General features: G+C 35.6%; 1 protein-coding gene across 5 annotated transcripts in view; it reads right to left on the minus strand.

Moving 5' to 3' along the window:
- Positions 1-27,800, minus strand: part of LOC131436797 (rap guanine nucleotide exchange factor 4) — a 446,791-nt gene that overhangs the window by 125,698 nt on the left and 293,293 nt on the right. For all 5 annotated transcript variants that reach the window (XM_058605717.1, XM_058605715.1, XM_058605718.1 and 2 more), the window contains one exon: positions 22,225-22,343. In XM_058605717.1, the coding sequence (XP_058461700.1) occupies positions 22,225-22,343 (119 nt within the window). The remainder of the gene's footprint in view (positions 1-22,224; positions 22,344-27,800) is intronic.

Below are 27,800 nucleotides of genomic sequence, written 5' to 3' on the forward strand. Positions count from 1 at the left end.
GGTCGATATAGTAAAAAATTGTAATTAAATAACATTTCTCGCAAATATTTACACTACTTACACATTGAGGGACACTGTTCGCCATTTTCAAAATCGAGTTTTTCATACCGGAAATTCACGTAGATTGTTTGACGTTTGGTCAATTCACGTGAACCTTATGTGATGACTCTATGTGTTTTAGGGGGTGTTCGTATAACATTCATTTTCGTCACGTAAAATATTCAATTTGACATTTGAAACCAGTTTACGTGATTTTCCAAGTAAATCGAACGTGATTTTCCAAGTAAACCCTCTCAGCAGGCCGTTCAACTTTGTTGATTTTTGAGCGCTTGTTGAACGATATATTGCACGAAATATTCGTTCAATTTGCTGGAACGGTTTGTTGTTGTTTTTTCTCTTGCAAAAATAGTGTGAAAATTAAGTGTTACCTTTCCATAGAAAGAAAATTTGTTGTTATTCTACGTGAAGTAGAAGTATTGTGCAGGTATGTATTGTTAGTTTGAACAAATAAGTGGATAAAACTTCAGAAATTCTGCAGTAAAACTAGTCCAACGGGGCTCCAACTCCTCATGTTAAAAATGGCTCAACAATGGACCTCTGTCTGCCGGATTTGTTGAACGAAAAAAATGGCATTCGGTTCAACGGTCTGTTTCAAAATCGGCAAACGAAGGTCCCGTGTTGGCCTCCCGTTGAACGATTGATTGGACTTTCATTGGACCAATGATCCAACGTATTGGACCAATGAAGGACCACCGTTGAACGTTTTTTTCTAAGTGGGAATCATTGCGAGTTGGCTACACGGAAAATAAAAACAACCCAAAATTTGAGTTGTAACAACCTAAATTTGAGTATATTGTTTATAATAGGTCATTGAGTCGAAACAGATTTTATAGTTTGGCTTAATTTTACTCAACATTTAAGTAAGGTGGGCCATACCTAATAGTGAGTACCAACTTTTTCTTTTACCAAAATTAAACAATTTTTTTAGTTCATCCGCATGATTTTTAATTTTATAGCAGTGTAGACTACTGAAACAATGTTTTGTTTGCAAAACAGTTATTTTGTTCATTGAAATACATCGTTTAAAGTGCTGAACTACATTTTAAGTACCCTAAAACCGAAACTGATTCAAGGCCAATGAGCCAAATATTCAATAATGTCTATGAATATTTTTGAGTGATCTTTGAACAAATCAACAGTTAATATAAAAAATAAATAGTACTGTTTTTATTTACTCAACGTTGAGTATTCCACTCCAAACTTTTATCTTTCAGAGGATAACACACTGGCTTGATCGAAACTCGAGTGAGCAATATGCGAAAAGATGTTTTACCCGAGAATAGACCATTTCGCCGAACTAAAAAGGACACGATTGTTCTAAAGGATGAGTGTGTGCAACTTGCTACTTTTTTTAGTGGACTTCTGCCTACACCTGCAAATGCTCGACAAATATCCGAAGAGATGATACAGACGACAGATTTGCATAAATTACTTTTATAAAAAAGTAAATCTAATGAAATAGTCTGCACATTTCCCCATTTGTTATCTTATGAGGGAGAGATGGTAAATAGAATTATTATAAGCTAGAATTGTCCTTAACCGAAAAGTGATTTACAGGTCATACAGGCATTCGATCGAATCCACCAAAAATCATACTATTCAATAACTATAGTTGGATTATGATACAAGACGGTGGGTAGGCCTGTCATTATATAGAAACAACATTCTGTACTATTTTTTTTCATTCAGACTTCATAAAAGGAGCTTTAAGATTGATGAAAAAGCTATCCAACAAAGGTAATAAGCGAACTACTGGTTTGGAAAACAATGCGAGCATGGAGGAGATTACTGCTGCTCCCATAATTAAGTGGAACCGATTTCCTCATAGCGAAATGCTGGCTGTAAAACAATTATCCTCAACAATCGGAGACTCACACATAATTTGTGTAGGCGAACGATACTGCCTTGGAAATATGTATGTCATTTTCAATGAACACGTTATTCCTTGTGGTAAATCAAGCCTAAGAGCAATCGAAGTTATGTATAAATCTTATGCTGTATTCGGTCTTCAAGTGCCGGCATTGATCAGACAATTGTACGATCTAATATCGATTAATGTTTGGGGTACGAAACAGCACAGCAAGTCTAAATCAGCGATGGATTTAACAACGCGATATAAGGAATTTAATTGAAGTTCTTCGACAGAAAACATTTTCGATAAATAAACTGAAAAAGCTATGCGGCTATGCTCGTGCAAATAAGTAAATAATCTTAATATAAATAGAAATATAGTTATTCATTTGTATTGATCGATTGTTCATGTGTATTTTCCTAGTCATCTGATTGTTTTTCTTATATTTTTGTGGTTGCGAGAATCTTGTTTTACAAGTAAGTTATTTTTTCCCTGAATTGAATTTCATTTGAGCTTTTTTTACTATTAAGTAAGTTTATTTTACCCAAAGCTGACTTTTTCTAAGTTAGTAATATTTACCGAATGAATAATTTCGTGGAGTTACTCAAAATTAGGTATTTCCATTTAACTCAAAATTACCTTATTGAACGAATGTGCTTGGATGAGTCAAAAATAGCTAATTATAAGTAGTTTCTATTTTCCGTGTACTGTTGAACGTACCCACATTATCAGATCCGAATGGATTCCGAATCAATTCCGAATCGGCGAGAAATTTTCATTCGGAATTTCATGTGGAAATTCATAATGGATTCCGAATCAATTCCAACCCCAGTGCAACAACCGATTCCGAATGAACTGGTTCGCCGACAACCGGTTGATTCGGAAATCATTCGGAATTGAGTGAGAAGATGCGGAATGAATTGTCAATTCGTCTTCTTCTTCTTCTTTCCTGATTTTGCACGTTTTCGTGCTGATTTTCAGTTTACTTTTAAACGAAAACATTATATAACTGAATATACAAATTTAAATCTTCATGTTTTTCGGATATACAGAACTAGTAAATAACCAGTTCTTCTTAGAATTCCAACATAAACTATTGAAATTCGCTGGAAATTAACAAAACGGCCTACCTTAGTCAGCATCATCCATTCCTATAGCTGGAGTGTAGTGAAATGGCTTAAGTCGCTTAAATTTCACACTAACACATTCATAAAATGAGCGAATATTCAATGACATTTATAATGTCACTGTCAATCAGGTTGATCGAGCAGCCAACTCAGGCGAAAATTCTAGCACTGAACCGATCTAGCACTAAAAAATCATGCAGTCGAGTAAGAATTCATTGCTCATTCCGTCATTTCGATAATGTGGGTAGCAGCTGCGCATATCGTTGGCAGTGACTGTCTTATGCTTGGCAACAGTATAAAAAAATGTCAAATTTTCGCACCCCTGTCTAAAACAATAACCGGAATCGGTTTGTTTGACCGTCTACTGATGAAGACTATCAATGAAAGAAGTTTTTCGCCCTTCTACGGTTTTTCGCCCTTCACGGTGATGGTATAAAATTTTTAACACACTTTACCCTATAGTTCCAAATCCGGAAGTCGCATCCGGATGAAATTCAGGAATTACGTATGGGACCACAGGACCTTTCATTTGAACCTAAGTTTGTGAAAATCGGTCGCGCCATTTATGAGAAAAGTTAAAACACATATTTTCATTATTTGTGTAAATCAGTTCAGCCATCTCCGAGAAATATAAGTGCAAAAAAACGTTACATACACACACACACACACACACAGCCATACACACACAGACATTTTGCGTACTCGACGAACTGAGTCGAATGGTATATGACACTCGGCCCTCCGGGCCTCGGTTCAAAAGTCGGTTTTCACAGTGCACAGTGGTCCGAAACGAGAAATTAGCGTGACAAAAATATTTTCACTATTAAATATTAGTTTTTTGTAGTGGGTGTCTTCACAAAAGCCAGTTGTCGTAGTTTTTGTGTGTCTCATTTTTCGGAAGGACAATGTATGGAACACTTGTAGAACTAATTTGATACTATTGTTTTGCTGAAGGAAGTATGTTGATACGTTAAGGCGTTTAGGAGTTATGCAATGTTTTTGAATTTTTTGAAGGTATTTTTAAAACTAATTTAAATAAGTTAAAAAAAAATAACACCCTTCCAATTTTCTCTTAGACTTTTACTTATATTATGACCTTTCAGGAACCGCATAGGATACATTTTTATTGATCTGGCATCTAATGAATATTGATATTTGAAGCTTGACTAGTTTATGATAAAAGAATAATCACAGCTTTTTACTGGTAGCTCTTATCAAAAAGCTTGGTTGAGAAATTGTGCGCAATGATTAGTACAACAACTCATCTGAAGACAACTTTTCCGTAGAACGTTTCACAAAAAAGTTAGTAAAAAAGTGAATTTTCAGGAGCCACCCTACTTTTATTCGGGAAAATTTATGTAACTCGATCAAATGAGAGTAACATTTTTCATCAAAAGAAGCGCCATTTAATTACAAACAAGTTTTGTGAAGACACCAACTACAAAAAACTAATATTTAATAGTGAAAATATTTTTGTCACTTTAATTTCCCGTTTCGGACCATAGTGCAGTGATTACATAACCTTCCTATATGGAAAGGCAAAACGGTAATATAAGAAGAATTTTGCAATTGTTTTGGCACAAAAACAACTTTGCATACTTTGTGTTTCCGAAAATGATCTAGACTGTGCTTTGAAAAGGGCCAAATTTATTTTTACCATTTTTTTTAAATGGCTGTAGTCGAAAACTAATAAATCCTTAAAAAAAGTTTTGTATGAATGATGTTCACGAAATTATTCAAGTTTTCAAATAAAAAGTGGAAGAAAATCCTAATATAATCCTACACTGAAGAAAAAAAAAACCGATTTAAAAAAATTCAAACTAGGGGAACGTGACACTTGAGCCAGTTAGTTTTGATTAGTTCTGGAACCACCACAACATTGTATTGAATTATACACAAAATTTTTTTTTTATGTATAACATTTGTCGTAAAACTTTCTTCATGTGTGCTATTTTTGTTTGTTTCTATTGTTTCGTTTTCTGAATTAGAATACCATTTCGCCTCAGAAAAGTTTTGCAATTGTTTCATAAAAGCGAGTTCATAACTGAACTCAGTCACATACAGGAACGAAAAAAAAGTTCGAGAAATATTTTGGGGCTGTTGATTCTGTAGATTACACCGTGAGATAAAAGTTTGGAGAGTTACATGGTGATCAAAACTCCACTGGCTATAAAACACGCAGCGGCAGGCCCTAGGAAGCAGAACAGAGTCAAAACCATATAAAATGGTGGATGAAACCGGGGTAAAATAAGTGGCAATAAAATAGATAAAATAGAAGTTTAATTTTTGAAGTTATATACATAACGAATTTTTTTGAGGCCTATCTGATTCAACGCCTGAGTAAAGGTACTTTGGATTTTTTTGTTATGATTACAGAGGTTTTAACTCTTCTGGTCAGAAAAACTTTCGGACCCCAGGTGCAGGGTTAGGATCAGAGTAGCCATTTGAAAATCTTTGTTTCTACTTGAAAAATCAGTGTATTATCTGTGTTGCATATTTTCGATCATAATCTGTAAAAATCTGTGAAAAACATTTTGAAAATCTGCCATTTTTATGAAATATTCATACAAATCTGCAGAAATGTGAATGTGAATTTTGATAAAATCTGTGTTCTGTGACACAGAATCTGTGGAGTAAAAAAGGTGAACAATCTGTGAATATGGTAGCTCTGGTTGGGAATCGAACCCAGAAGGGTTGCGTGATTGGCATCGACTTACCCATCACGCTACATCCGTCTCCAATATTTGGAAAAATGTTCCATTTGATGAAGCGTTTTACTCGATATTATTGTGAGATTGGAAGTGTTTCGTTATGTTAAAGAAGGTAGAAATTGTTGCACACGAGAGTTACTCATATGATATGAGTTATTTTGTGGAAATTATGAATGTTAAAAACCGTTATAAGGGTTACATTCTTGCGGTAAACAAGTTACGATCTGTTACTTTTAAGTACGTTAGAAGTGTTACCAAGTGTTATATACGTCGCTCTTTTGTAAACAATAGGCGTTACGAAGCGTTACTTGCGTTACTTTTTAGTGAGTTATAGGCGTTACAGAGCGTTACGAATCGTTACTTTTTCGTGAGTTATAGGCGTTACGAAGCGTTAAATGCATTGCTTTTTTGTAAGTTACAGGCGTTACAGAGCGTTACATGCGTTACTTTTTAGTAGGGTATAGGCGTTACAGAGTGTTCTGAACTAGACGAATTGGAAAAATTAGGATTTATTTAACACGTCAAAAAAAAAAACAACTTTGCATACTTTGTTTTTCCAGAAATGATCTAGGCTGTGCTTTAAAAAGGGCCAAATTTTTTTTACCAATTTTTTTCAAATGGCTGTAGTCGAAAACTTATAAATCCTTCAATAAAATTTGGTATGAATAATGTTCACAAAATTATTCAAGTTTTCAAATAAAAATGTGGAAGAAAATCCTAATCTGAAAATAATAATCACTGAAAAAAAAATCGATTAAAAAAATCAAACTAGGGGAACGTGCCACTTGAGCCAGTTAGTTCTGATTAGTTCTGAAACCACCACAACATTATGTATTGAATTTAACACAAATATTATGTTTTTTATGTATAACATCTGCCTTTCTTCATATGTGCTATTTTTGGTGGTTTCTATTGTTCCATCTTCTAAATTAGAATACCTTTTCGCCTTAAAAAAAATTTCCAATTGTTTCATAAAATCTATCATAATGGTCCCTCAGTCACGTACCCAGAGACGGAAGCCCGAGGGGCCCTGACTCCTTCCGAAATCAGAAAAAGAAACGAAAAAAAAGGTTGATAAATATTATCCTGTGGATAACACCATGAGATAGAGATTTTGAGAGTTCTACGTGATGGTCGAAACTCCACTGTCGATGGCAGACCCTACGAAGATGGACAGAGTCAAAACCATATAAAATGGTGGATCATAAATTACAATAAAAATAATACATAAAATATTAATTTCGTTTGGGTATTTTTGATTTTTTTTTGTTCCGATTATAGAGGTCTTAACCTTAAAGTCATTAGCCGCTTCGGACTAGAAAAACTTTCTGATCCTATGCGTGGGGATGGGAATCGAACTCAGACGGGTTGCGTGAATGGCATCGACTTACCCATCACGCTATTCCCGTTCCTAATATGGGAAAATATTCCATTTGAAAAAGCGTTTAACTCGTTTCGTTAAGTTTAGCGGTTACACCACGGCAGAATTTTCAAAAAATCGATTTTTTTTTGCATTGCAAAGGTTATGTATGATCTTTAAAATAATATTCCAAAAGATGAAAAGCGGGAAAAATTTCTAGACGTCTTAATTTCGAGTTTTACCGCGAGACTCCAAAAGCGCCGTTGAGCTGGCCGGAAACATAAGTCAAGTAAATCTTGATCAATCGATTCAAAAAATTGCCAGAATATTCTCGATAGTTATCTCCACAGAGGTACGTAGAGGTTTTTGAAAATTGTGAATATTTTTTTTTATGAACAATTTGGTGATGAAAAAATGCGATTTTATTTTCAAAGGGCTGCCATTTTACAGAATTTTTTTTTTCGATATTTAAAACTGATCATTTTTTTTGTACTTAAATATACATATTAAAAAGTGCTTTATACAAAATTCGGATTACTCCATTTTTTGGATCCCAAAATAATTCCCCAAAAAGTCCTTCTCTTCTTTTTTCTACAGTTCAAGAAACTAGATAGCGTTGCATACGATTTTTTGAAATTTAGGATTACAAATTAGATGAGTTATTTTGTGAAAATTATGGATGTTAAAAACCGTTACAAGGGTTAGATTTTTGCGGTAAACGAGTTACTTTTAAGAAAGTTATAGGTGTTACGAAGCGTTACATGCGTTACTTTTTGGTGGGTTTCAGGCGATACGAAGCGTTACTTTTTTGTAAGTTATAGACGTTACGAAGCGTTACATGCGTTATGAATTTTTGTAACATATAGGCGTTACGGAGCGTTACGAAGCGTTATATTTTGTCAGCTATAAGAGTTATGAAGCGTTACATGCGTTATATTTGATGAATCAAAGGTTTTAGGCGTTACGAAGAGTTACATGCATTATTTTTTAAAAATTGTAAACGTTACGAACCGTTACATGCGTTACTTTTAAGTAAGTTACAGGCGTTACATGCGTTACTTTTTTGTAAGTTATAGGCGTTACGAAGCGTTACATGCGTTATTTTTAGTAAGTTACATGCGTTATTTTTAGTAAGACATGTGTTACGAAGTGTTAAAAACGTTACTGTTTTGTAAGTTATAAGCGTTACATGCGTTTGTTTTTGTGAATCAAAGGCGTTACGAAGCGTTTCATGCGTTACTTTTTAGAAAGTTATAGGCGTTACGGAGCGTTACGAATCGTTATGTTTTGTTAGTTATAAGAGTTATGAAGCATTACATGCGTTACTTTTTGTTGAATTAGAGGCGTTACGAAGCGTTATATTTTTGTAAGCCCTATGCGTTACGAAGCTTTACATGCGTTAATTTTTGTGAATCAAAGACGTTAAGAAGCGTTACATGCGTTACTTTAGTTTTGGGCGTTACGGATCGTTACTTTTTTGTAAGTTATAGGCGTTGGGAAGCGTTACATGCTTAATAAATTTTTGTAAGTTGTACTTTTTCAATGTGCTGGGTGTCACGAAGCGTTTCATGCGTTGCTTTTTATGAGTTATAGATATTACGAAGCGTTACAAACGTTACTCGTTTGTAAGGTACAAGCGTTACGATGCGTTACTTTTTTGTAAGTTTTAGGCGTTATAAAGCGTTACTTTTTGTAAGTCATAGGCGTTACGAAACGTGACATGCGTTAGTTATCTATGAGTCGTAGGTGTTACATGCGTGAATTGCGCCCTTTTCTGAATTGTAGGCGTTGAGAAGTGTTACAAGCGTTACTTTATTGTAAATTATAGGTGTTAAAAAGCGTTACCAGAGTTTTGGTATCCGAATTTTTAAATATTGAAGAGCCACTTATTTGCGAAATCAACTGGAAATGTCAAAATTATGACATGATTGGAAATAATGTCACAACGCCATGGAATACACTGATCAAAATCAGCACGATGACATTTCTTATCGAAACGAAAACTTGTATCTAATTTTGAAGGAAAATAATCATAAATAATATTCGAGTCAATTAAATGTTCTATACAATACATGAAGGAATCATTAGTTCTTTTCTAAGAGAGTGTTCAGGAAATTGAAATGTTATTCCATATGATTCAACGGTTTCAATGTTTTAAATGTAACCGACAGGACATTTGAACCAATTTTATATGCTACTCAAAAAACTGGGTTTGAAAATAACCTATTATTTCAATGTGCAAAGAAAAAAATATATAATCCATCGCATTTCGACTTAATTTACCTTATGTTACACAGGAAAATATCCAAATTTTACAGTTGACTCAACTCCACCAACGATGCAGTTCATAAAAACCTAACTGGTTAAATGGCGGAAAATTCAATTCGTAAAGACTGTAAGTCGCTTTCGAATGAAATTCACAGGCCCCGATTGTAATTTGCATTCGGCTAGAGAGTGCAACTGTATGGATCTATATGTAAATAACTAAGTGCTCACAAGTTCCTATCTCATGCCTCCCCGTGTGTCTATGGTGATATTCGGGCAATTGAACGGCGTCGACTCCAATGACATGGATGCAAACTGGAATATTGGTAAGATCTGAAAATGATAACTATTTATACAAAATTGAAGAACATAAACTAAATACACGTCGATTGCTTGCCATTTGCAAGGGATCGAAAGTCTTTTCGTAATGTTAAAATGTTTGAATCCATTTGATGCAAACATTTCATTTAGGCGGGGCTAGTCGATGGAACGGTGTATACGAAAGTGGTAATCAGAATTCCAGTGAGATAACACCTCTCTGAGTCCTGGACTAAAGTTATTTGTATGCATTACCAAAACACACGGAAACATCTTTTTTCTGTAAACCGCTGCCAGACAGTGGGACTTGGGATAGGTCATGCCGATATGTGCTTCCGTGGTTCAGTCGATTAATGGACGTACTTTGTGATCTAATTATCCTCGGTTCGAGTCACGATCGATATCGATTTTTTAGTTTATTATTTCCTTCAAGCCATGTAGTACTATTGCCACATAATTTCAATTCATAATGTGTATCTTAAAATTCTGTTACTTACATTTTGCCTATTTCTGTTGACTGTTAATCAGAAAATGAAAAAATCGCTTCACTTCATTTGAACGGTTGGCATTCAACCAAAAATCTTCACATCACTATCTGATTCCTAAAAATACTTCCGCCATTTCCATGTTTAGTTATTTCGCTGATGATTTTCCAACTAGCTGAGTCCGATGACGACATCGGTTTCACTCTGGAAAGATAGCAGGTCACCAAAAAAAAAATACAAAAAACAAACGTCATACGTAGAGCCCTGCTCTTTGCCGGAACTGATGGAAACCAAAAATATCGCAAAGGACACTTGAACCTTGCCGTTCACTCCACTAATAGTGTGCAGGTAATCTAAAATCAGGACATCCTCCGCATCGAGGACAAGTTCATGGTCGTTGTTGATTTGTCACTCGAGATCCGTCGGAATGTTGATTCAGGATGGAGTGCCATGGCAACACACCGTTTCCGGATACTGTCATTTTACCCTGTAGTAATGTTGTTAGTTCTGTTGAATTTTGACAGTAAAATCGACACTTCAAAGCACTGTGCATTCCTGGTAGATGGAGTTGAAACCATCAAAAAGATTTGTTCTATGCATCCGCTCGGCAGATTTACGGTGCTTTATTCAGTGCCGGTGTAGTTCACTGGCTTTCCTCCGGAACGAGTTGGTTGGGTTGATTGCGAAACGTTTAAAAGGGGCAAAATGCAGAAGAGTGCATCCTTCCCCGGAATCGGTGATATTTGATTTTGAAGCTGAATGAGAGTGTTGTGATTGTAAGCCAGATTTCCTTTGATGTTCGACATGGCAGTAGAGCAAAGTTTTTCAGGGTTGTTTGTTTGAATGTTCCGAAAACTACAGATGAATCTCGTATTTTATTTGAATACGGTTGAAAATTTCGATTTCAATCATGTAAGTAGTTTCGGGCAGCTTATTTTGCTCGCAATACGATTATGCAGCAAGGATCGAATGGTTGGCTGAGTTTAGATTTAAATCGAAAAACAAAGAGAAAACAAACAACTTTCCAAATTAAACAATTGCCAGATTGCGATTATGATGATGTTGATGATTATGCAAATTTAAATGTCCACTGTCCACTGCAAACAACAATTCCATACACTCCCCCACTCATCTGCGGTAAGTTCTTACTGTGATGCGAATTAAAATTGTGCGAATGAATATTGCCAGCTCTAATTAGCAAAACCTCGACGGTTGTCAGTTTTTTTTGTCCCATTACTCGAAATATGCTAATTAACTGACATCACTCATACTTATTGACACAGATGCCGATGAATTCAGGTCAGTAAATAATATCCGATGATACTCCCGGTGGGATGGATGGGTGATCAGGGATTCGGAATGAGTAATTTATTTAATATTGGTTTCGATTCCACAATCAATCAATTGTTTAATTGGTTATACCAATTACGGTACACTGCATTAGCTATGAGATGCCACTGGCATTGTTTACACTTGTTGATACGAAATAGTATTATTGTCGCGAACACTTTTCAAATAACTTATTATCACGGTTTTTCAACAGCGATAATAACTGCAGCCCAGTCCCGGAACGTGTTTGTGGAACAAATTCAGTATACTTGTTTTGGAAGAGTCGAAATTTAAATCTGTCTTACCGCGGAGCTGTATTGTTGCATGACAAGAACACTACACTCTCTACTCGTGGCGTTATGTACTAATTACGACAACTGACAATATTTCCAATTATTTTCACACAGCAGAATTATTATTTTGAACGATTTCTAAACTGTTATGGATAGCTGACTATCCCTGTACCACAACAACAGCAACAAAATTACAGAGTTGTATGCAAGACACGCTCGCGCACAATTCCATCAGAAATGAAGCAATTCTAAGGTTTGAAAACTTATTCTAACTTAAGCGTATAATAGGGATGTCCGATACCGAGCCGATACTTTAAAGTATCGATACTTTCTTTCGAGAATTGGGTATTTTTGGTATCGATATTAACAGATCGACTGAAAAGTTCGTATCGTTTCTATGAGAGGGCGCCACTAGAATTAAATCCATACCATTTTCAGTTAGTTCCAACCTTCAAAGGATACGTGTATAAATTTGACAGCTGTCTGATTATTAGTTTGTGAGATATTGCATTTTGAGTGAAGCTACTTTTGTTATTGTGAAAAAAATGGAAAAAAAGGAATTTCGTGTGTTGATGAAACACTACTTTTTGATGAAAAAAAGTGCCGCCGATACCAAAAAATGGCTTGATGAGTGTTATCCAGACTCTGCATCGGGCGAAGTAACAATTCGTAAGTGGTTTGCAAAATTTCGTACTGGTCATATGAGCACCGAAGACGATGAACGCAGTGGAAGTCCAAAAGAGGCTGTTACCGATGAAAACGTGAAAAAAATCCACAAAATGATTTTCAATGACCGTAAAGTGAAGTTGATCGAGATAGCTGACACCCTATAGATATCAAAGGAACGTGTTGGACATATTATTCACGAATATTTGGATATGAGAAAGCTTTGTGCAAAATGGGTGCCGCGTGAGCTCACAATCGATCAAAAAAAAACAACGAAAAACCATGCTGAAATTGAACGAATTGGGCTTCGAATTGCTCCCTCATCCACCGTATTCTCCAGATTTGGCCTCCAGTGACTTTTTCCTGTTCTCAGACTTCAAGAGAATGCTCGCTGGTAAAAAATTTAGAAGCAATGAAGAGGTAATCGCTGAAACTGAGGCCTATTTTGAGGCAAAGGACAAATCGTACTACAAAAATGGTATCGAAAAGTTGGAAGATCGCTATAATCGCTGTATCGCCTCTGATGGCAATTATGTTGAATAATAAAAACGAATTTTGGCAAAAAAATGTATGTTTCTATTAAACGATACGAACTTTTCAGCCGAACTGTTACATCAGAGCGATACTGTTAGTATCGATACTTTAGGTCCCGATACTTACAGTATCGCAACAGATTGATGTCAATTCCCATTACTACGGAATGTTTTAAGGTCATTATAGAGGCTTTAACCTTAAGGTCATCAAACCCAGGTGGGTTGAGTAAAAGGCATTGACTGTGATGGGTTCGCTATACCTGTCACCGATGGAACATTTTTTGACGTGAATACGTCTTATGTTACTTTACTATGGGACGCCTTTTCAAAATTTACTCTCTGGAAGAGTGGTTTTTATCGTGAATATTTCTTGTTTTATTCAACGTATCATAATAATTTTTTTACACGTCATCGGAGATTTCAGCAATTTGTTATAAAATTTCCAGTAATATAACCACAAATAATTCAAAATCAAAATTTCATATTTGGTAAGTGAAAAAGGTAAAAATGTGATGCTTCTTTTATTCTAGCCTGCGTAGTTGTTTCATTCAGTTCAGATCGGAATCCAGGTCAAGAATCCAATTCTAGTGTTCAGTTCTGAAATCTGTTTTCAAAATCCGAAACCAGATTTTATTTTTCATTTTCATAATCCAGATCTAATATTCAGTTCCTCGTCCGGTTTCCAGGGCCAGAATTGAACTCCAGAATTCTGGAACTTGGACCAAATTTAAGGATTTTATTCTAAGCCTGGTTTATGGACCCGAAATCTGGAACATAGATCAGGATCTTGGTTCTAGACCTAGACTCTGGAGCTAAAATTTGGAAAAGAAATTTTTTGACTTGAATATGAATTTTGAAATAGAATTCTGGATTTGAAATTGAGAATCAGACCAGAATACAATTGCAAAACTCCTATCCAGAATTCGGACTTATAATTTAAGTTAAGAATTCGGAAATTGAGTTCTGAACCTCAAGTTCTGGAACTGCAGCCCGAAAATCTGGATCAAATTCAGATCTAAAACTCAGTTTTACTAGACTAGATTCTGAAGATTTCTGTACTATATTCCGGATCTGGATTATACAACTCAGTTTCGAAGCTAAATTCTGGATCTGATTTTGAAAATTGAATCCTGGATCGGATTATCGACGAATCCAGGTCTCGAATTCAGTTACTGATCTCAGGTTCAGTGATGAGTTCAACAATCTAGATTCAGAACTCAAATCTTGGACTTAATTTCAGAATTCAGTTCTAGAGTCTATCATCAAAATTGAGTTTCAGAATTTAGGTCCAGAATTCATTTTATTCCTATGCCATGCCATCCGGTTATGTTTCTGACATAACCCACCTCTCGTTTTTTCTTCAACTTCGATGAAGCGCCAGGCTCGCGCATATATTGGTATGACGTGGACTAGCCGTCGTTGAAATTTGTTCTCGACAATCTCGCTTCGTCCCACAGGTGCACTGAAAGAGAGTGCAATGAGAGAAAATACGCACATAAAGGCCATATTCACTGAGGACCAGGCCTTGCGAATTGAAACAACGAATTTGAACACAAGGGTTTCACCATCTATGCTATTCACACACATTCGTATGTCAGGTAGAATTCACAGCGCAACCCAAGCAAGGAGAGCTGCTTCGTTCGTTCATTAGTTCATGAATATGCCCGCTTGCTGAGACCTATGCTTCATGAGGTTAGCATTTGATGAATGGTTCTCATATTGTAGATGCCTATGAGGAAACTTAATTCATAACTTTTGGTTTCGATGAATATTAATTCAAAGAACATTGCTTTTAGTGTTTCTAGGATATATACACAGTGTAAACTGCCAAGAAACTAATTGATCGTTTTGAAAATAGGCTCAAATACAAATTCTCTGCTATAAAATGTTTAAAGTATGTTTGAAATGTGATCAAATTTGGTCTTGGAATGCGAACATTATGTTAAAAATGATATCTGTAAACCTACACTGTAAAAATAAACCGTAAACATTGCCTATATGACTTTGCTTCGCGTCTTGTAGCACGCCGTGAGGCAAGGTCTTCTTTCTCGTACAATACTAACGAGAGCGAACTCTTCATTTCATTACATTGTCATGGATTGCTTAGTTCATGTTTAACTGAGACTGAGAGCACAGGGGGGGGTTTCAAGGGAAGAGGGGGGTGTCCAAAAATGTAAAACGTATTCTGACAGGATCGTGCGCGGGGGGGGAGGGGTTTCAAATTATGTCAGTTTATAAAATTGATAAAAAATTGATAAAAAAATATGAATTGTCAAGTTATTTGCACTTTATTATAATAAGTACTCCATTGTTCATGAAACTTAATTTTAAAAAAATTCTTCATGGGGGGGGTTAAAACCCCCAAAACCCCCCCCTGCGCACGGGCCTGATTGTTTGCGTAAGAAGAAATGTACATTTTTATATGGAAAGATATTTGAAAAATAGTTTTCAACTGGAATTCATCTTATATGGTTTTAAAGTTACCTAAAATATCAATTTTAAATACGAACTATCGCAAGGTGTTAACCAAAACGAATGAATCGATTTAAAATAATAATGATAATATTTTTCAATACATGACCTTAAAAATCATTCCAGAAATACTCATGTTGTATGTTGTAAAAAATCACCAATTACTTTTCAATTCTATTATTCACATGATTTAGTTTTTGTTATTTAGGAACCATTGTAAACATACTTGTGTTCGGGAGCAAAAAAAAAAGTACAAAATTTTTAATTTTATAAACAGTGAATCGATTCAATCGAAAATTGTGTGTATTTTTGTCGAATTTTATCTAAAATTCTACCAAAGATAAATAAAGAGACTATTTGCAGACTGTCGCTTCGTTCGTGAATCTTGATATCAATATGGACACGATCACGTCGACAAATCAATCCATTTCTAAGCGTACAATATTGAAGTACACTGAGGTCTCTTTTTACGCGTGGGAAACGTACCGAATAAAACCGCATAGCTTTGGAAATCCGCGTAAAAAAACCTCAAAACTAAAGAATTTTTTTTTGATATATTAGAAATGCATGAAACGTCCAGATCTGGTGTAGTCTCAATTTTTTTTTGTGAAATCCACTTTGGAAATTTGAGACTGCGTAACTTCGGAAATCCGTGGAAGAAAGTTTTTGTATGCCAAATGTTTTAGAAATGCATCAAATATCCAGATCTGGTGTAATCTCGAAAGATTTTTTTTTAATCGGCTGTGATTTCCGAAATCAAAATATTTTTTTATGCCAAATGTCTTAGAAATCCCAGAAACGTCGAGAACTGGTGTAACCTGAAAATTTTATTTTTTGAAAAAAAATCGAAAATTCTCTAAGTGTCCAAGGGTTGACATTAGGAAAATTTCGGGATAACACCAGATCTTGACGTTTAATGCATTTCTAAGACAAAACAACAAAACCGCATAACTTCGGAAATCGCGTAAAATTTGGCAACAAACCCGTATAACTTTCGAAATCGAGTAAAATTTGGCAAATCCATGACAAATCACCGAGCTATTAGCTTAACAGCTAATTGGTATTCAATATACTCAACCGAACAGGGTAGACATCAGACGGGGAATGTCATCAATGGATGTAACTTGGGAAATCCGCGTAAAAAAATCACGTAACTACGGAAATCTGCGTCAAAAAACAGCGTAAAATATCGCATTAAAAAAACCGCGTAAAAAAGTCCTCAATGTAATGCGTACGAATGAAGTAAAATGTGGGGACGGATGTAGCGTGTTGGGTAAGTCGATGCCTTTCATGCAATTTTTCTGGCCCGGTTTCGATTTTTCTGGCCCGAAGAGGTGGATGACCTCAAGGTTAAAACTTCTACAATCGGAACAAAACAAAAAATAGAATGTGTTAAATCCATCAACAAATCACCGAGATACAAGTGCTTCAAATCAGGTCCGAAAAAAAATCTAGTTCCAAATTGACTTGCTATTTACCGGAAATCATATTCGACAGCTAATTGGTATTCAATACACTCAACCGAACACGGTGGGCAACCCATGGAAAATGGCATCCACAAACCACTATCGGTTCAAAAGCAACTTTACAGTGAGCCAATCAAACTACGTGCCTCGCTCACAATCAGACGTTTACTGAGCTAAGTATGTGTCGAAGCATATATCCATAGATTTTGTCCAGAACGGTCGAGGATGACATCATGATGGCAAACTTTGATTGGCTCGTGAAAACATTTTTACATTGTTTTGTAGTGTAACATTTCAAAAATATTGTGTCAAAATTTCAAACCCATTCGGAACAAAACTGTCAAAATTTCAAACCAATTCGGAACAAAACTGTCAAATTGGGCCCGATAGTGGGGCCTCTTTTATCTCCAAAACCATGATGAACTCGTTTTTCTGAAATCCAATTTTTCGAAGTCCGGTAACACGATCCTGCAAAACATACTGAACCGATTCTGTTCAAACTTGGAGCATACTTTCTTAGTATAAAATATTTTTGATTTTTTTCATATTATGGTAGTTTTTCACCCCAAAATTGGTGGAACATTTAGCGTAAGATAGCGTTTTTTGCTTAAATATGCCAATCAAAGTAATAACTTGAGAACGACGGAGGAGAGAGAAATAACTCGTAATTTGAATAAATTTATGAACATTTTTGATTTCAGATAATTCTACGCCGAGTTACCGCAACGTGATTCTCAAAAGAGGTTTTAGGGAATGTTCTGTTACCGCCTTATTTTTCAGTATCAATGTACGGAAATTCAACTAAATATTCTTCAAATGATGCTTTATACTTTGAAAAAAAAGTTTGAATAAATTTGCTTAAACTGTTTCTCCGTTGAACATTACAAAAAAGTGATCCAAATTATCCCTTACTCTCCCCTTAAACGATGTTGTCTCGTATGTTTCAATTAAATGTTTCCGAATCGATTGGTAGTTAAACTATATAAATTCATCAACAAATGACTGAGTTATAAACGGTCAAAATTATGGCAGAAAAAGTTTGCGTGGCTATTTTTGAAACTTTTAATTGACACCCGGCCCCGTATGGTGAATAGTAAGGCAGTTTTAATGCCAAAAGGTGGGCGACTAATGTCAAACACATAGCTGGTGTGAATACGAACGAAACTGGCAAAAACCAAGAAAAGTATGCATAAATTGTCTAATTAGAATCTCTCAGACTGTAAACCTTCACTAAACTGATCATGTTTACTTTCGATTTGCATATTTCAACAGATAAGTAATTCTAATAGTTTTTTAGATAACATTTAGAGCCATTAGAAGGGCTGATTTTGTATATTGTTCCCCATCATTGTCCACTTTTCGTTGTATTTTTCAGTAATGCAAACGACCAGCAAAAGGATGACGCCATCGTTCTTGTTTGAAGCGAAACTGGCTCGGCGAACGTCCCACAGCAGAACTGCTTCCTGTACGGGTTGATTCAATAATGAAGCGAATTCTTGATACTACCACTGAAACTGAGCTTTGAACCTGAACCAACCGAAATGATACACTTGCTTTACTTCCTGCTCAGTCAACTGTACAGGGTAGAATAAATATAACAACGATTTATTAATTTTGAGTTGGTTTGACGTAAAGTCGCCATAACTAAGTTCAGTTTTTGCAATGACTGAGTGGAAACATAGATTGGAGAAGTCAAAAGAATGAAAAACTTACAGAAAAGATGATTTTTTGGAAAAAAATTCGCTCAGAGACAGGACTCGAACCGGCGTTCTTATGCAGTTCGTGTATAAGCGCTACCATTTTGCCACCCTAAGCCTTGTGATATACAAAGCTCTCAAACTCGACTAGGCATGATAGAACGTACATCTTCTCTGTTTGTCAAACAATAGTCTCTCTCTCTTTTTCCAAAAAATCATCTTTTCTGAAGGTTTTCAGTCATTTGGCTTCTCCAATATATTTTTCCACTCAGTCATTGTAAAAACTGATATATAACAAGTTTTAAAGCCTGAGGGCAGTACATTGAAGACGTAAATTTTTTTAATACTGTCCCGCTTCAAATCTCAAATTTTCTCCGAAACGGTGATAGATATCGAAAAAACCTAACAGACAATGTCATTGAAATCTAGTTGAGAATATTCTGTAAAATAAAAATGTAAAATGTAAAATGATTCATTGAGTTTACGGTTCGAGTGGTATTTTGTTCCGGTTGGAAAACTGGTAAAAACTACAACTCCTGGAATGGCATACCTTCACTTGTTCATCGAATATCTCGACTTTAAGGCTTTTATCATAAATCTATCGTGATGAAATTTAGATGATTTAGTTTAGATACGAGTGGTAGATAAAAACTAATATTTTTAGCGATAAAAATTAAGTTTGTTTTTATTTTTCCGTGAAACACAGTCAGTTTCAATGCGTTAGCCATTTTTTTCGGCTCGGGTACGAGAAAGGCCTCATGAGTTTTTTTTTCTTTGATACTCGTTAATTCTAGACATTTGGGGAAACTTTAATTTTGAATTATCTGTGATTATGCCATACAACTAAAAATGTTATCATAAATTGACTATCATATTTCCGATGGCATGTAACAAAAATTATGTTAATACGTTAGATATTACAAGAGATATTAACGATCGAAAACTCACTCACTTTCTCAGAGGGTTAATTTTAAAAAGACGCTCCATTGTAAAGTCAGTCATATTCACGACAAAAGTTGGTTGCGTACATTCAACACAGGACTTTTGGAAGAGCCAGAATGTGAGTTTGATTCTGTTTGCACCGGAGCCGTATTGTTGCATGACAATAGCACAAGTGATAGGATCTTCTACGGCACGATTTTGGATTGGGTTGGGCTCAAATCGTTTGACTCGTTTGACGGTTCAAATTGTTAAAAAATGTATATATTTTATTCCTTTTGAGGTCGGCGTGACACTTGTGGTAAGACGCAGGTAACTTATACATACATTTTAGGGGAATTTCCGCAAACATTCTTCACCAGACGGCACTTTTGGCGATACTAGTAGCTCTATGAAATTGAGTAATTCTTGAAATTAATCAGAATTCACATCCGCCGGTTGCACGATTGAAACATTGCAGAGTTTTTAGTATGACAAAAAATTTATTTTGCACGAATGTAGAGACCGATTCGACTTAAGATTGATGTTCGAAAAAGGGCGTATGAATTTTTGCATGCACTTTCTTAAAACCGTAATAAATCGGAACCTGTAATTTGTACAAAAATGGCGTCCAAGTAGAAGTCGTAGAAAATTGATTGGCATCACTTAAAAAGATATGCACTGCGAAAAAAAAATTGAATGCTTTTTCAAAAATAAGAAAATTAACCGAAAAAATTAAATGTAAAAAAGTCGCCTCTAATATTTTTATAAATAATTTTATTTTAAATCATAACTTTGCAATAATAATGGTTTTGGCTTTAGCGGTCTGTTAAATAAGAACGACTGTTATATACTGCCCGACGTTTCGACCGTTGATGGTCTTTTTCAAGGGACCATAATCAGTGGTCGAAACCGTTTAAGCCGAAACCATAATTATTGCAAAATATCTGTACGGTCGATTCATCATTTTTAAAATCATAACTTAGGTCACATTTTTTGCGAATTTGCATTGAATTGAAAATTGATGAAGTTGCAGTTAAATCAATTTACCAACATTTGCAAATCTTCAGGATTTTTTTTATAAAATATAGTTATTTTGACACCAAAACATAATTTTACAGATTTAAAGAAAGAAATTTGCTCATAATGAACTTACTTCTAGAAACAGCCGTTTTCGAGATTTTTAGACATTAAAGTCAAATAACTCGATTTTTTATTTTTTCAACTTTTTTTACAGTGTATATTTTTTTCTAGGAGTGCCCAATCGATCTTCCATATTTTTTTCTTAGACACAATTTTTGAACAAATTACGCTCTTTTTTAAAATCGCTCTTGAGTTCAATCGGTCTGTCCTGTAAATGTACGAAAATAAATGGTTTGCCATTCTGAAAACGTGTTCCAAGTTTCGATCAAATTGTAAAAAGGCGATTCCAATTTTGCTCTATTGCACTGGAGAATCTAGATCAAAAATTTGGAATAGGCCTGAATCGCCTCTGTTTAAATTGTGGTAATTTGTTTGCAAACACGTTCGTTCAAATGAAATTCACAGAAAAATGTTCAAGCTCTGATTGAGACAGAATCCATAAATTCAATTATTTATAATGTCATGCCCGACAAAAAAAATGTAAGCCTCATTTCAAAATAAAAATTTCACTTAGGAGTGCAGGAGTGAGTGAGTAATATAGAGACCAAGACAGTAGTTGTACCTTATAGGGACTTTTTTTGCGTATGAACTTGTCAATGTTAAAAACCATTTGATTTATCTCACACCACTTTGAAAAACAATTTCAAGTTGGCATTGAAGAAAAATTGCATCCTCATTGCTTAAAACTATTTGGAATAACTTGAGATCATCAGCGAAATGTAAGCGTGAACATTACAAAGAAAGATTTACATCGTTGAAGTACAGGATGAAGATCAGAGGTCCAAGATCTTCCTCTGTGGAATCCCAGATTGAGCGATAAACTCTTTGAGTATAATCATTTGTGTTGAATGCTAATCGTTAGAACCAAAGCTTAATCTATCCAAACTAGCGACTGTAATGGCGTGGTTAATTTTGTCAAAGGCAGTGGAAAGGACTGTGTAGATAACGTCAGTTTGTAAACCGCAGAACATAGCATCCGTCCGACACAAACGTCGTGAAGGATAAGAGAATGAAATTAATGGGGTTCTAAATGCTTGGCATCTCTCGTGAAAAAAATAACAGAAAATGATCAAATCTGCATCAGACTATTAATTTCTAACCAGTTTTATTTCCAAACAGCCCAACTAGTTTAACTTCGATGAGAAACCCTTCGACAATTGATCTGGATCTAGCGGATTTATGTAATATTTACAGACATTAATTAAGAACATCTAGTAATAATATTCAGAATTTCAAATACAGCAATAATTAATTCAAATAATTCTATATTCTACCACCTTAAAACTAATCGTCTAGGATACAGACAGATCGGAATCGGCTCATCAGAATTCACTTATTTCGGCATATCAGAATTCACTTATTTGAGTATGAGAAGAAAAAATCCATTAGCTACTCATAGGAGCAACATTTCTTCTTTCTGGGTCCGAGAATTAAGAATCCAACTCGGAAAGCTTCGAAACCACGAAAATCAATTACCTGCCATTTTTTTTTGCTAACACAACCGGACCGGAATATCGAAAAGTACTCACCTCGGTAATCGGTAAGGCTGGGTTGGGATGGTCCGGGCTCAGTTGTTTTTTGGCCGGTGATGACTGCTGATGAATGCCGGACTGAACCATGCTGGTGGTCTGCATGCTCTGTCCGAATCCTGTGGGAGAAGAAAAATCAACTGCCATGAGCTCGAACGGGAAGTAAATTGGAAGAGCAAAAAAAAAAACGATTAAATTTTTTCGCAGGAAACCAAAAATAAACGGGGACTATCGAGTAGGTAAATTTGCAGCCCAATTCGGAGACGATAACTGATGGATGCAATGTAAATATTCATTTTACTTGCAAAAAGCAAAATCAATCCCTCCTGAACGAGGTGTTTTGTTTTTGTGGTTGTTTTACTTAGGTTTTCGGTGAAAAAAAAACGGATCTACCTTCATTGAAACCGATCGAACTGTCTCCGAAGCTAGGATATTTGCTGGAAGCGATTTCCTCGTTTTTTTTTGCTGTGTAGCCCGTATAGAATTTCACTGTAAATCGGAATATGGGTTCTATTTTTGGATGTTCGCTAACGCTAGCTAAAATCTAATTTAATCTTGGTGTTTGATTTCTAACAATACCGATTTACTGATTTGAGATTTTGTATGTTTTTGAAATATTCGAAATATGAATTAAAATTGAAATTTAAATTGTAGATTTCCATGGTTATTTATGAAACAATTTCAATCCAAATATTTTTTTTTCACTAATCACACTGTAATTTCCAAACCGGAACAGGTATCAGAATGAAATTCAGGATTTTTTTATGGCATTTTAGCCCTTTCATTCGGAAGCATCCTTAATTTATCTGAAAGATGAGTAAAGATTAGAATCATCTAAAAATTAGGGATTTCTAGAAAAAAAAAACGATAAATTCAATTAACATTCTTCACCAGATTACTCCTCAAACAGCATAAAGACTATGCTTTAAACTTTATACCTTTTTATTTTATGGGTGAAAATTTACGAAATTCATAGTAAAACTAATTTTGTGTGTAATGGTTGCAACATGGCAAGAAATGATTCGATAGAAACTTATAAGCGTGGTCGTGGAAAATCCAGGACAGTCCCACAGATGGATTGCGAAACAGTTGCGAATCGCTTATTCAACCGTGTCCTTTGTGCTAAAATCGTTCATGCAGACCGATTTAATCAATCCAAACCTTTCGATTCGATTTGTTCGAGAAGGTAAATTCGTCCGTTTGCTTCATCCAACTGGTAATGAAACGGGCCGGATTTAAGGTCCTCAAGGTAACAAAGTGGTCGATCCAATCAATAAACACAATACGGTGGTCAATTCCCATACCAGGAAGCAGTAGATGGATGTTACGAAGAAGTTCTGAAAGAACAAGGTCGACAAATTTGCAAAAAAGTACTTGGTAAGGCAGACGATCTGTGGGTGTGACCAGTACTGGAAATGGTCCTTTCACGTGACAGTTTTAAGTAAAAATTTCTAGGTTGGTAGCTAAAACTGTAGATGTTTGCTTTGAATGTCGTGTGCTGAGCTTAGACTCATATGAACAGTCCTGTGCTCCTTTATAACGTTTCTGAATTTCATTAGGATCCGAGTTCTGGTTCCAGAACTACAAGATGAAAAATGTAATGAATTTGAAATAATGTCACTCATTTTGCTAGTTGATGGCTGCACCAATTTTGTCTATCTAACATTCAAATAAAAGGTCTTAAGATCCCACAAAAACTGCCCGACTTTCAACACATGAATGTCGCACGCAGGTATCACACGAAAAAATGTCACATACGACAGTCATAACCGAGCGTTGAATGAATGCAGAATTTTCTAGATGCATTTTTTGAGAACATGTTGAACGTATATTGAATGAATAGGGCAGTCAATAAAGACAGAAAATTACTTGATCCTAGCATTTTTAAAATGCATATGGTTCGAATAATTTCAAAATTGATTTAAAATATTCCAGAAATGAAGAGAGTTTCAGTCTAACAATTCCCAGTTGGAATCTTGAACCACAAATTATTTATTTTAATGATGAATTATTTTTGAAACAGCGTTACGAATATTCGAAACAACGAAAAATCAAACTGGGCTTTCTCATTTTACTTTTGTTGCCGAAGCTCCCATAACTCATCGTCAATTGAATAACCGTACCTAGTCACATTAAGTTTTGCTTGCTCAGTTTGTAGTGGCAAGTAGTCTACCTGTTTCATTGTCTTTCTTGTCTTCACTGTGGGTAGTGAGCAAGTGCGAATGAATAGGTATAAACATCAACTCGATAACACAAGACTCTCTTCGACCATAATGATAAATAGACGGTGGTGGTTCTCATTAGAGTTTTCAATTATTACCAGCAAGTTAAAATCGATAATTTCGACTGTTTTAAATGTATTGAGATGTGTTTCGAAGTTTGAAAAATGAAAACTGAAAGGGCGAACAATTAATTTATGTCTATTTTGTAATTGATATTTCAGTTATCATCACTGATCAACCTTTCATCCATCATCTTGAACCCATTCAAATGTTTAGATAAACCTCACTTAAAGGCTGCTCTCCCATTCAATTGTACGAGTTATTTTGATATTTCAAGAGATAAACTGTCGGTGGTTAAACTGAGCTTAGGTACAAAGGGAAACGAATGATGCTCATTCGGTGTGACTGCGAAGGGTGTGTGTTAGAATGTAAAGTTTACTGCAGTGGAGTGCTCGTCAGTGTGTGCCGGAGCTACTAAAAGTCAATTTCATTGACTCAAAATATACGAAAATGACAAGAAATTACTGTCACTTTCAGCTTCGCTTGCAAACTATGAGAACGAAATTCATGTTCAGTCAATGACATAAGCGGGACAGTAGTTTCAAAATTGTGTTTTTTCATTCATTTGCAGTTTTCAGTGAAAACCCCATAGTATGCAGTGTCGATATTCAACCGAAGCTGTGAGAATTGAAAATGACAGAAAAAGGTTTCACAATAATTGTTACCTCTTGGTGCTCGAGTTTGTAGTAGTTTTGGTTTCCAAAGAGGTTCTGGGATGTAATTAGTTTGATTTACCATATTTTTGTCACTTCTTATAGCCAAGCGTCACAGATTTACAATACATCGATGAAAGAATTGAAGTTCTGCTGATGCTCTCTGAAGACGTTAGTTTGGTTTCGTCTTGCCGTAGAGGAAAGAGTGACGTTAGCAATTATACTCTCTCATTTTTTCGATGAGAAACGAAAATGCTTCGTCTCTCTTCGTTTGTTCTGGTGTCGGTCATTTACGAATGAGACAGTAAAACATTTAAAATGAGACTGTTGGAATGGTTTCTTTCTTGGAGAATGCGTGACCATTTTAAGCTCTGGTGTGTGCACACATTCGATTTCAATTGAATTGAATGAAGTATTACAGCTCTGATCACTTGAAAAAAAAACAAAAAGAAACTGACTTTGACGATGTTCGTTTAAAAATCCCAACTTTTGAACCACTGATCCAATTTAATATTTTATCAACTTTTTGCGATTTTTTGGAAAACAGATTTTTTAAAATCTCGGTGACAATTGAACCGGTTTTTTGAATTTTTGGATCTGCTGGATAAATCAGCCTATACTTCCCAGAGAAAAAATGGTCACAAATCTCCAAATAACTAGGGGAACGTGACAATTGAGCCAATTTGTTCTGAAAGTCTTGGTATTACATTCCTTTAGTGGAATTTGACCTTTCTGTTTCTCAATAGATTTCGCAGCCGGTTTTTAGCGTACAGAATCATTGCATGGTTAGTGTTAGTATACTACTGATACTAGGAATCCTTCCTGGTCGGGGTTCGAACATACGCAAACTTACTTGGTAGACCAGCGCCTCATGCATTGTACCGCCAAACTGGGCTTGTGGATAGAGAGCGCTGAATATTTTCGTATCCTAAAATTTAAAAATCGGTTCCGAGAACTAAAATGAAATCAGTTTTCCGCTCGACTCGAAAAATCAATTTTCGGAGCCACCCTAACATGAAAATTGTCACCCGAACGATAAAATGAAAACTGAAAATTGTGTCTTGTCTTCTAATTGTATGAAACGTCGAGATCACTCGATAGTCTAGCTGATAGCTTCCCTTCTCATCAAATATTGTCCAGCCAGCGACTGGCACTATTAAAGATGGTGACAAGCGATTTTAAACACACTCTCCTACTCAGTGCTTGAGCGGAAAAATAGGTATAAAGCGAGAAGACTAGTGTTTGATGGACAGAGAAGATGTTTGTATGTAAGGTATCGGTCGGGTGACGGCCAGGATGTAGACCATGTTCGATGTACGTTCTACCATGCCTGACTGGCGTTTTAGAGTGACTAAAACAAGATGCAGAGTGGCGAAATGGTAGCGCGTATGCACGGAATGCATAAGAACGCAGGTTCAAGTCCTGTCTCTGAGCGTACCTTTTTCCAATAAATCATCTTTTCTGTTAGTTTTTCATACATTTGGCTTCTCCAATATATGTTTCCGTTCAGTCATTGCAAAAACTGATCAATTTTGGTATTACGAAACTTGAAAATGCGCAAATTTTCTATCAATATTGATTACCCTCTTTTTATTTAAATGGAAGTTTTTCAAAGCTTTTCAAAAATTGTCTTTTTGCATTCTTTGACAACTACGCCTCCACAGCAGCAATTTCACGTTTGACGATTTCATAGAACAGTATTAAGATGAATGGAATGTCGCCATGGAAAACATTATGAATTTCTTCGTGAAATTTTTTTTTTTACCACAAATGAAATTCGCCTTGAAAACTGAATGCAGCTTACCCTGTTGATGACGCTTTTTCTTTCGTTACATTAATCGCCCAACACAACCATGACAGTCACCGCTGTATTCATTCAGCGCTCAATCATGACTGTCACAGGTGACACAGTTTTCAAGGCGATTTTAAACACACTCTCCTACTCAGTGCTTGAGCGGAAAAATAGGTATAAAGCGAGAAGACTAGTGTTTGATGGACAGAGAAGATGTTTTGATGTAGGGTATCGGTCGGGTGACGGCCAGGATGTGATACGCGCAACATTCATGGGTGCTGCAGACAACATGAAAGTTCCCATGTCAACAGTTTCCAAATTGTAATAGAAAAAGAATAACTTTAGAAACGCCTGTTGCTCTTCCTTTGGTGTCAAGAAGGTGACACTCTAACACATGTATCAAAAAGTCCTGGGATGGAAACAACATTTTTTTTGCAAATTTTTTTGTACTCATCAACATAATCACCTTTTAGGGTGATACAATGGTTCCAACGTTTTTCCAATTTTTCAATATCATGTTTATAAAAAAAATTATTTTTCGCTTCAAAATAAGCTTCAGTTTCAGCGATGACCTCCTCATTTGAGCCAAATCTTTTTCCCTGGAGCATTTTTTTAAGATCAGCAAAGAGCCAGTAGTCACTGGGGGCTAAATCTGGCGAGTATGGGGGGTGTGGAAGCAGATCAAAGCCCAATTCGTTCAATTTCGCCATTGTTTTCATCGACTTGTGGCAGGGTGCATTTCAGCAATCGCGACACCCACTTGGAAAAAACCTTTCTCATGCTCAATTTTTCATGAAGGATAGTAAATACACTTCCATATGATATTTGTGTCATCTCAGCAATCTCACG

This window comes from Malaya genurostris, chromosome 3 (genome assembly GCF_030247185.1).
Source record: "Malaya genurostris strain Urasoe2022 chromosome 3, Malgen_1.1, whole genome shotgun sequence".
NCBI classification, from domain to species: Eukaryota; Metazoa; Arthropoda; class Insecta; order Diptera; family Culicidae; genus Malaya; species Malaya genurostris.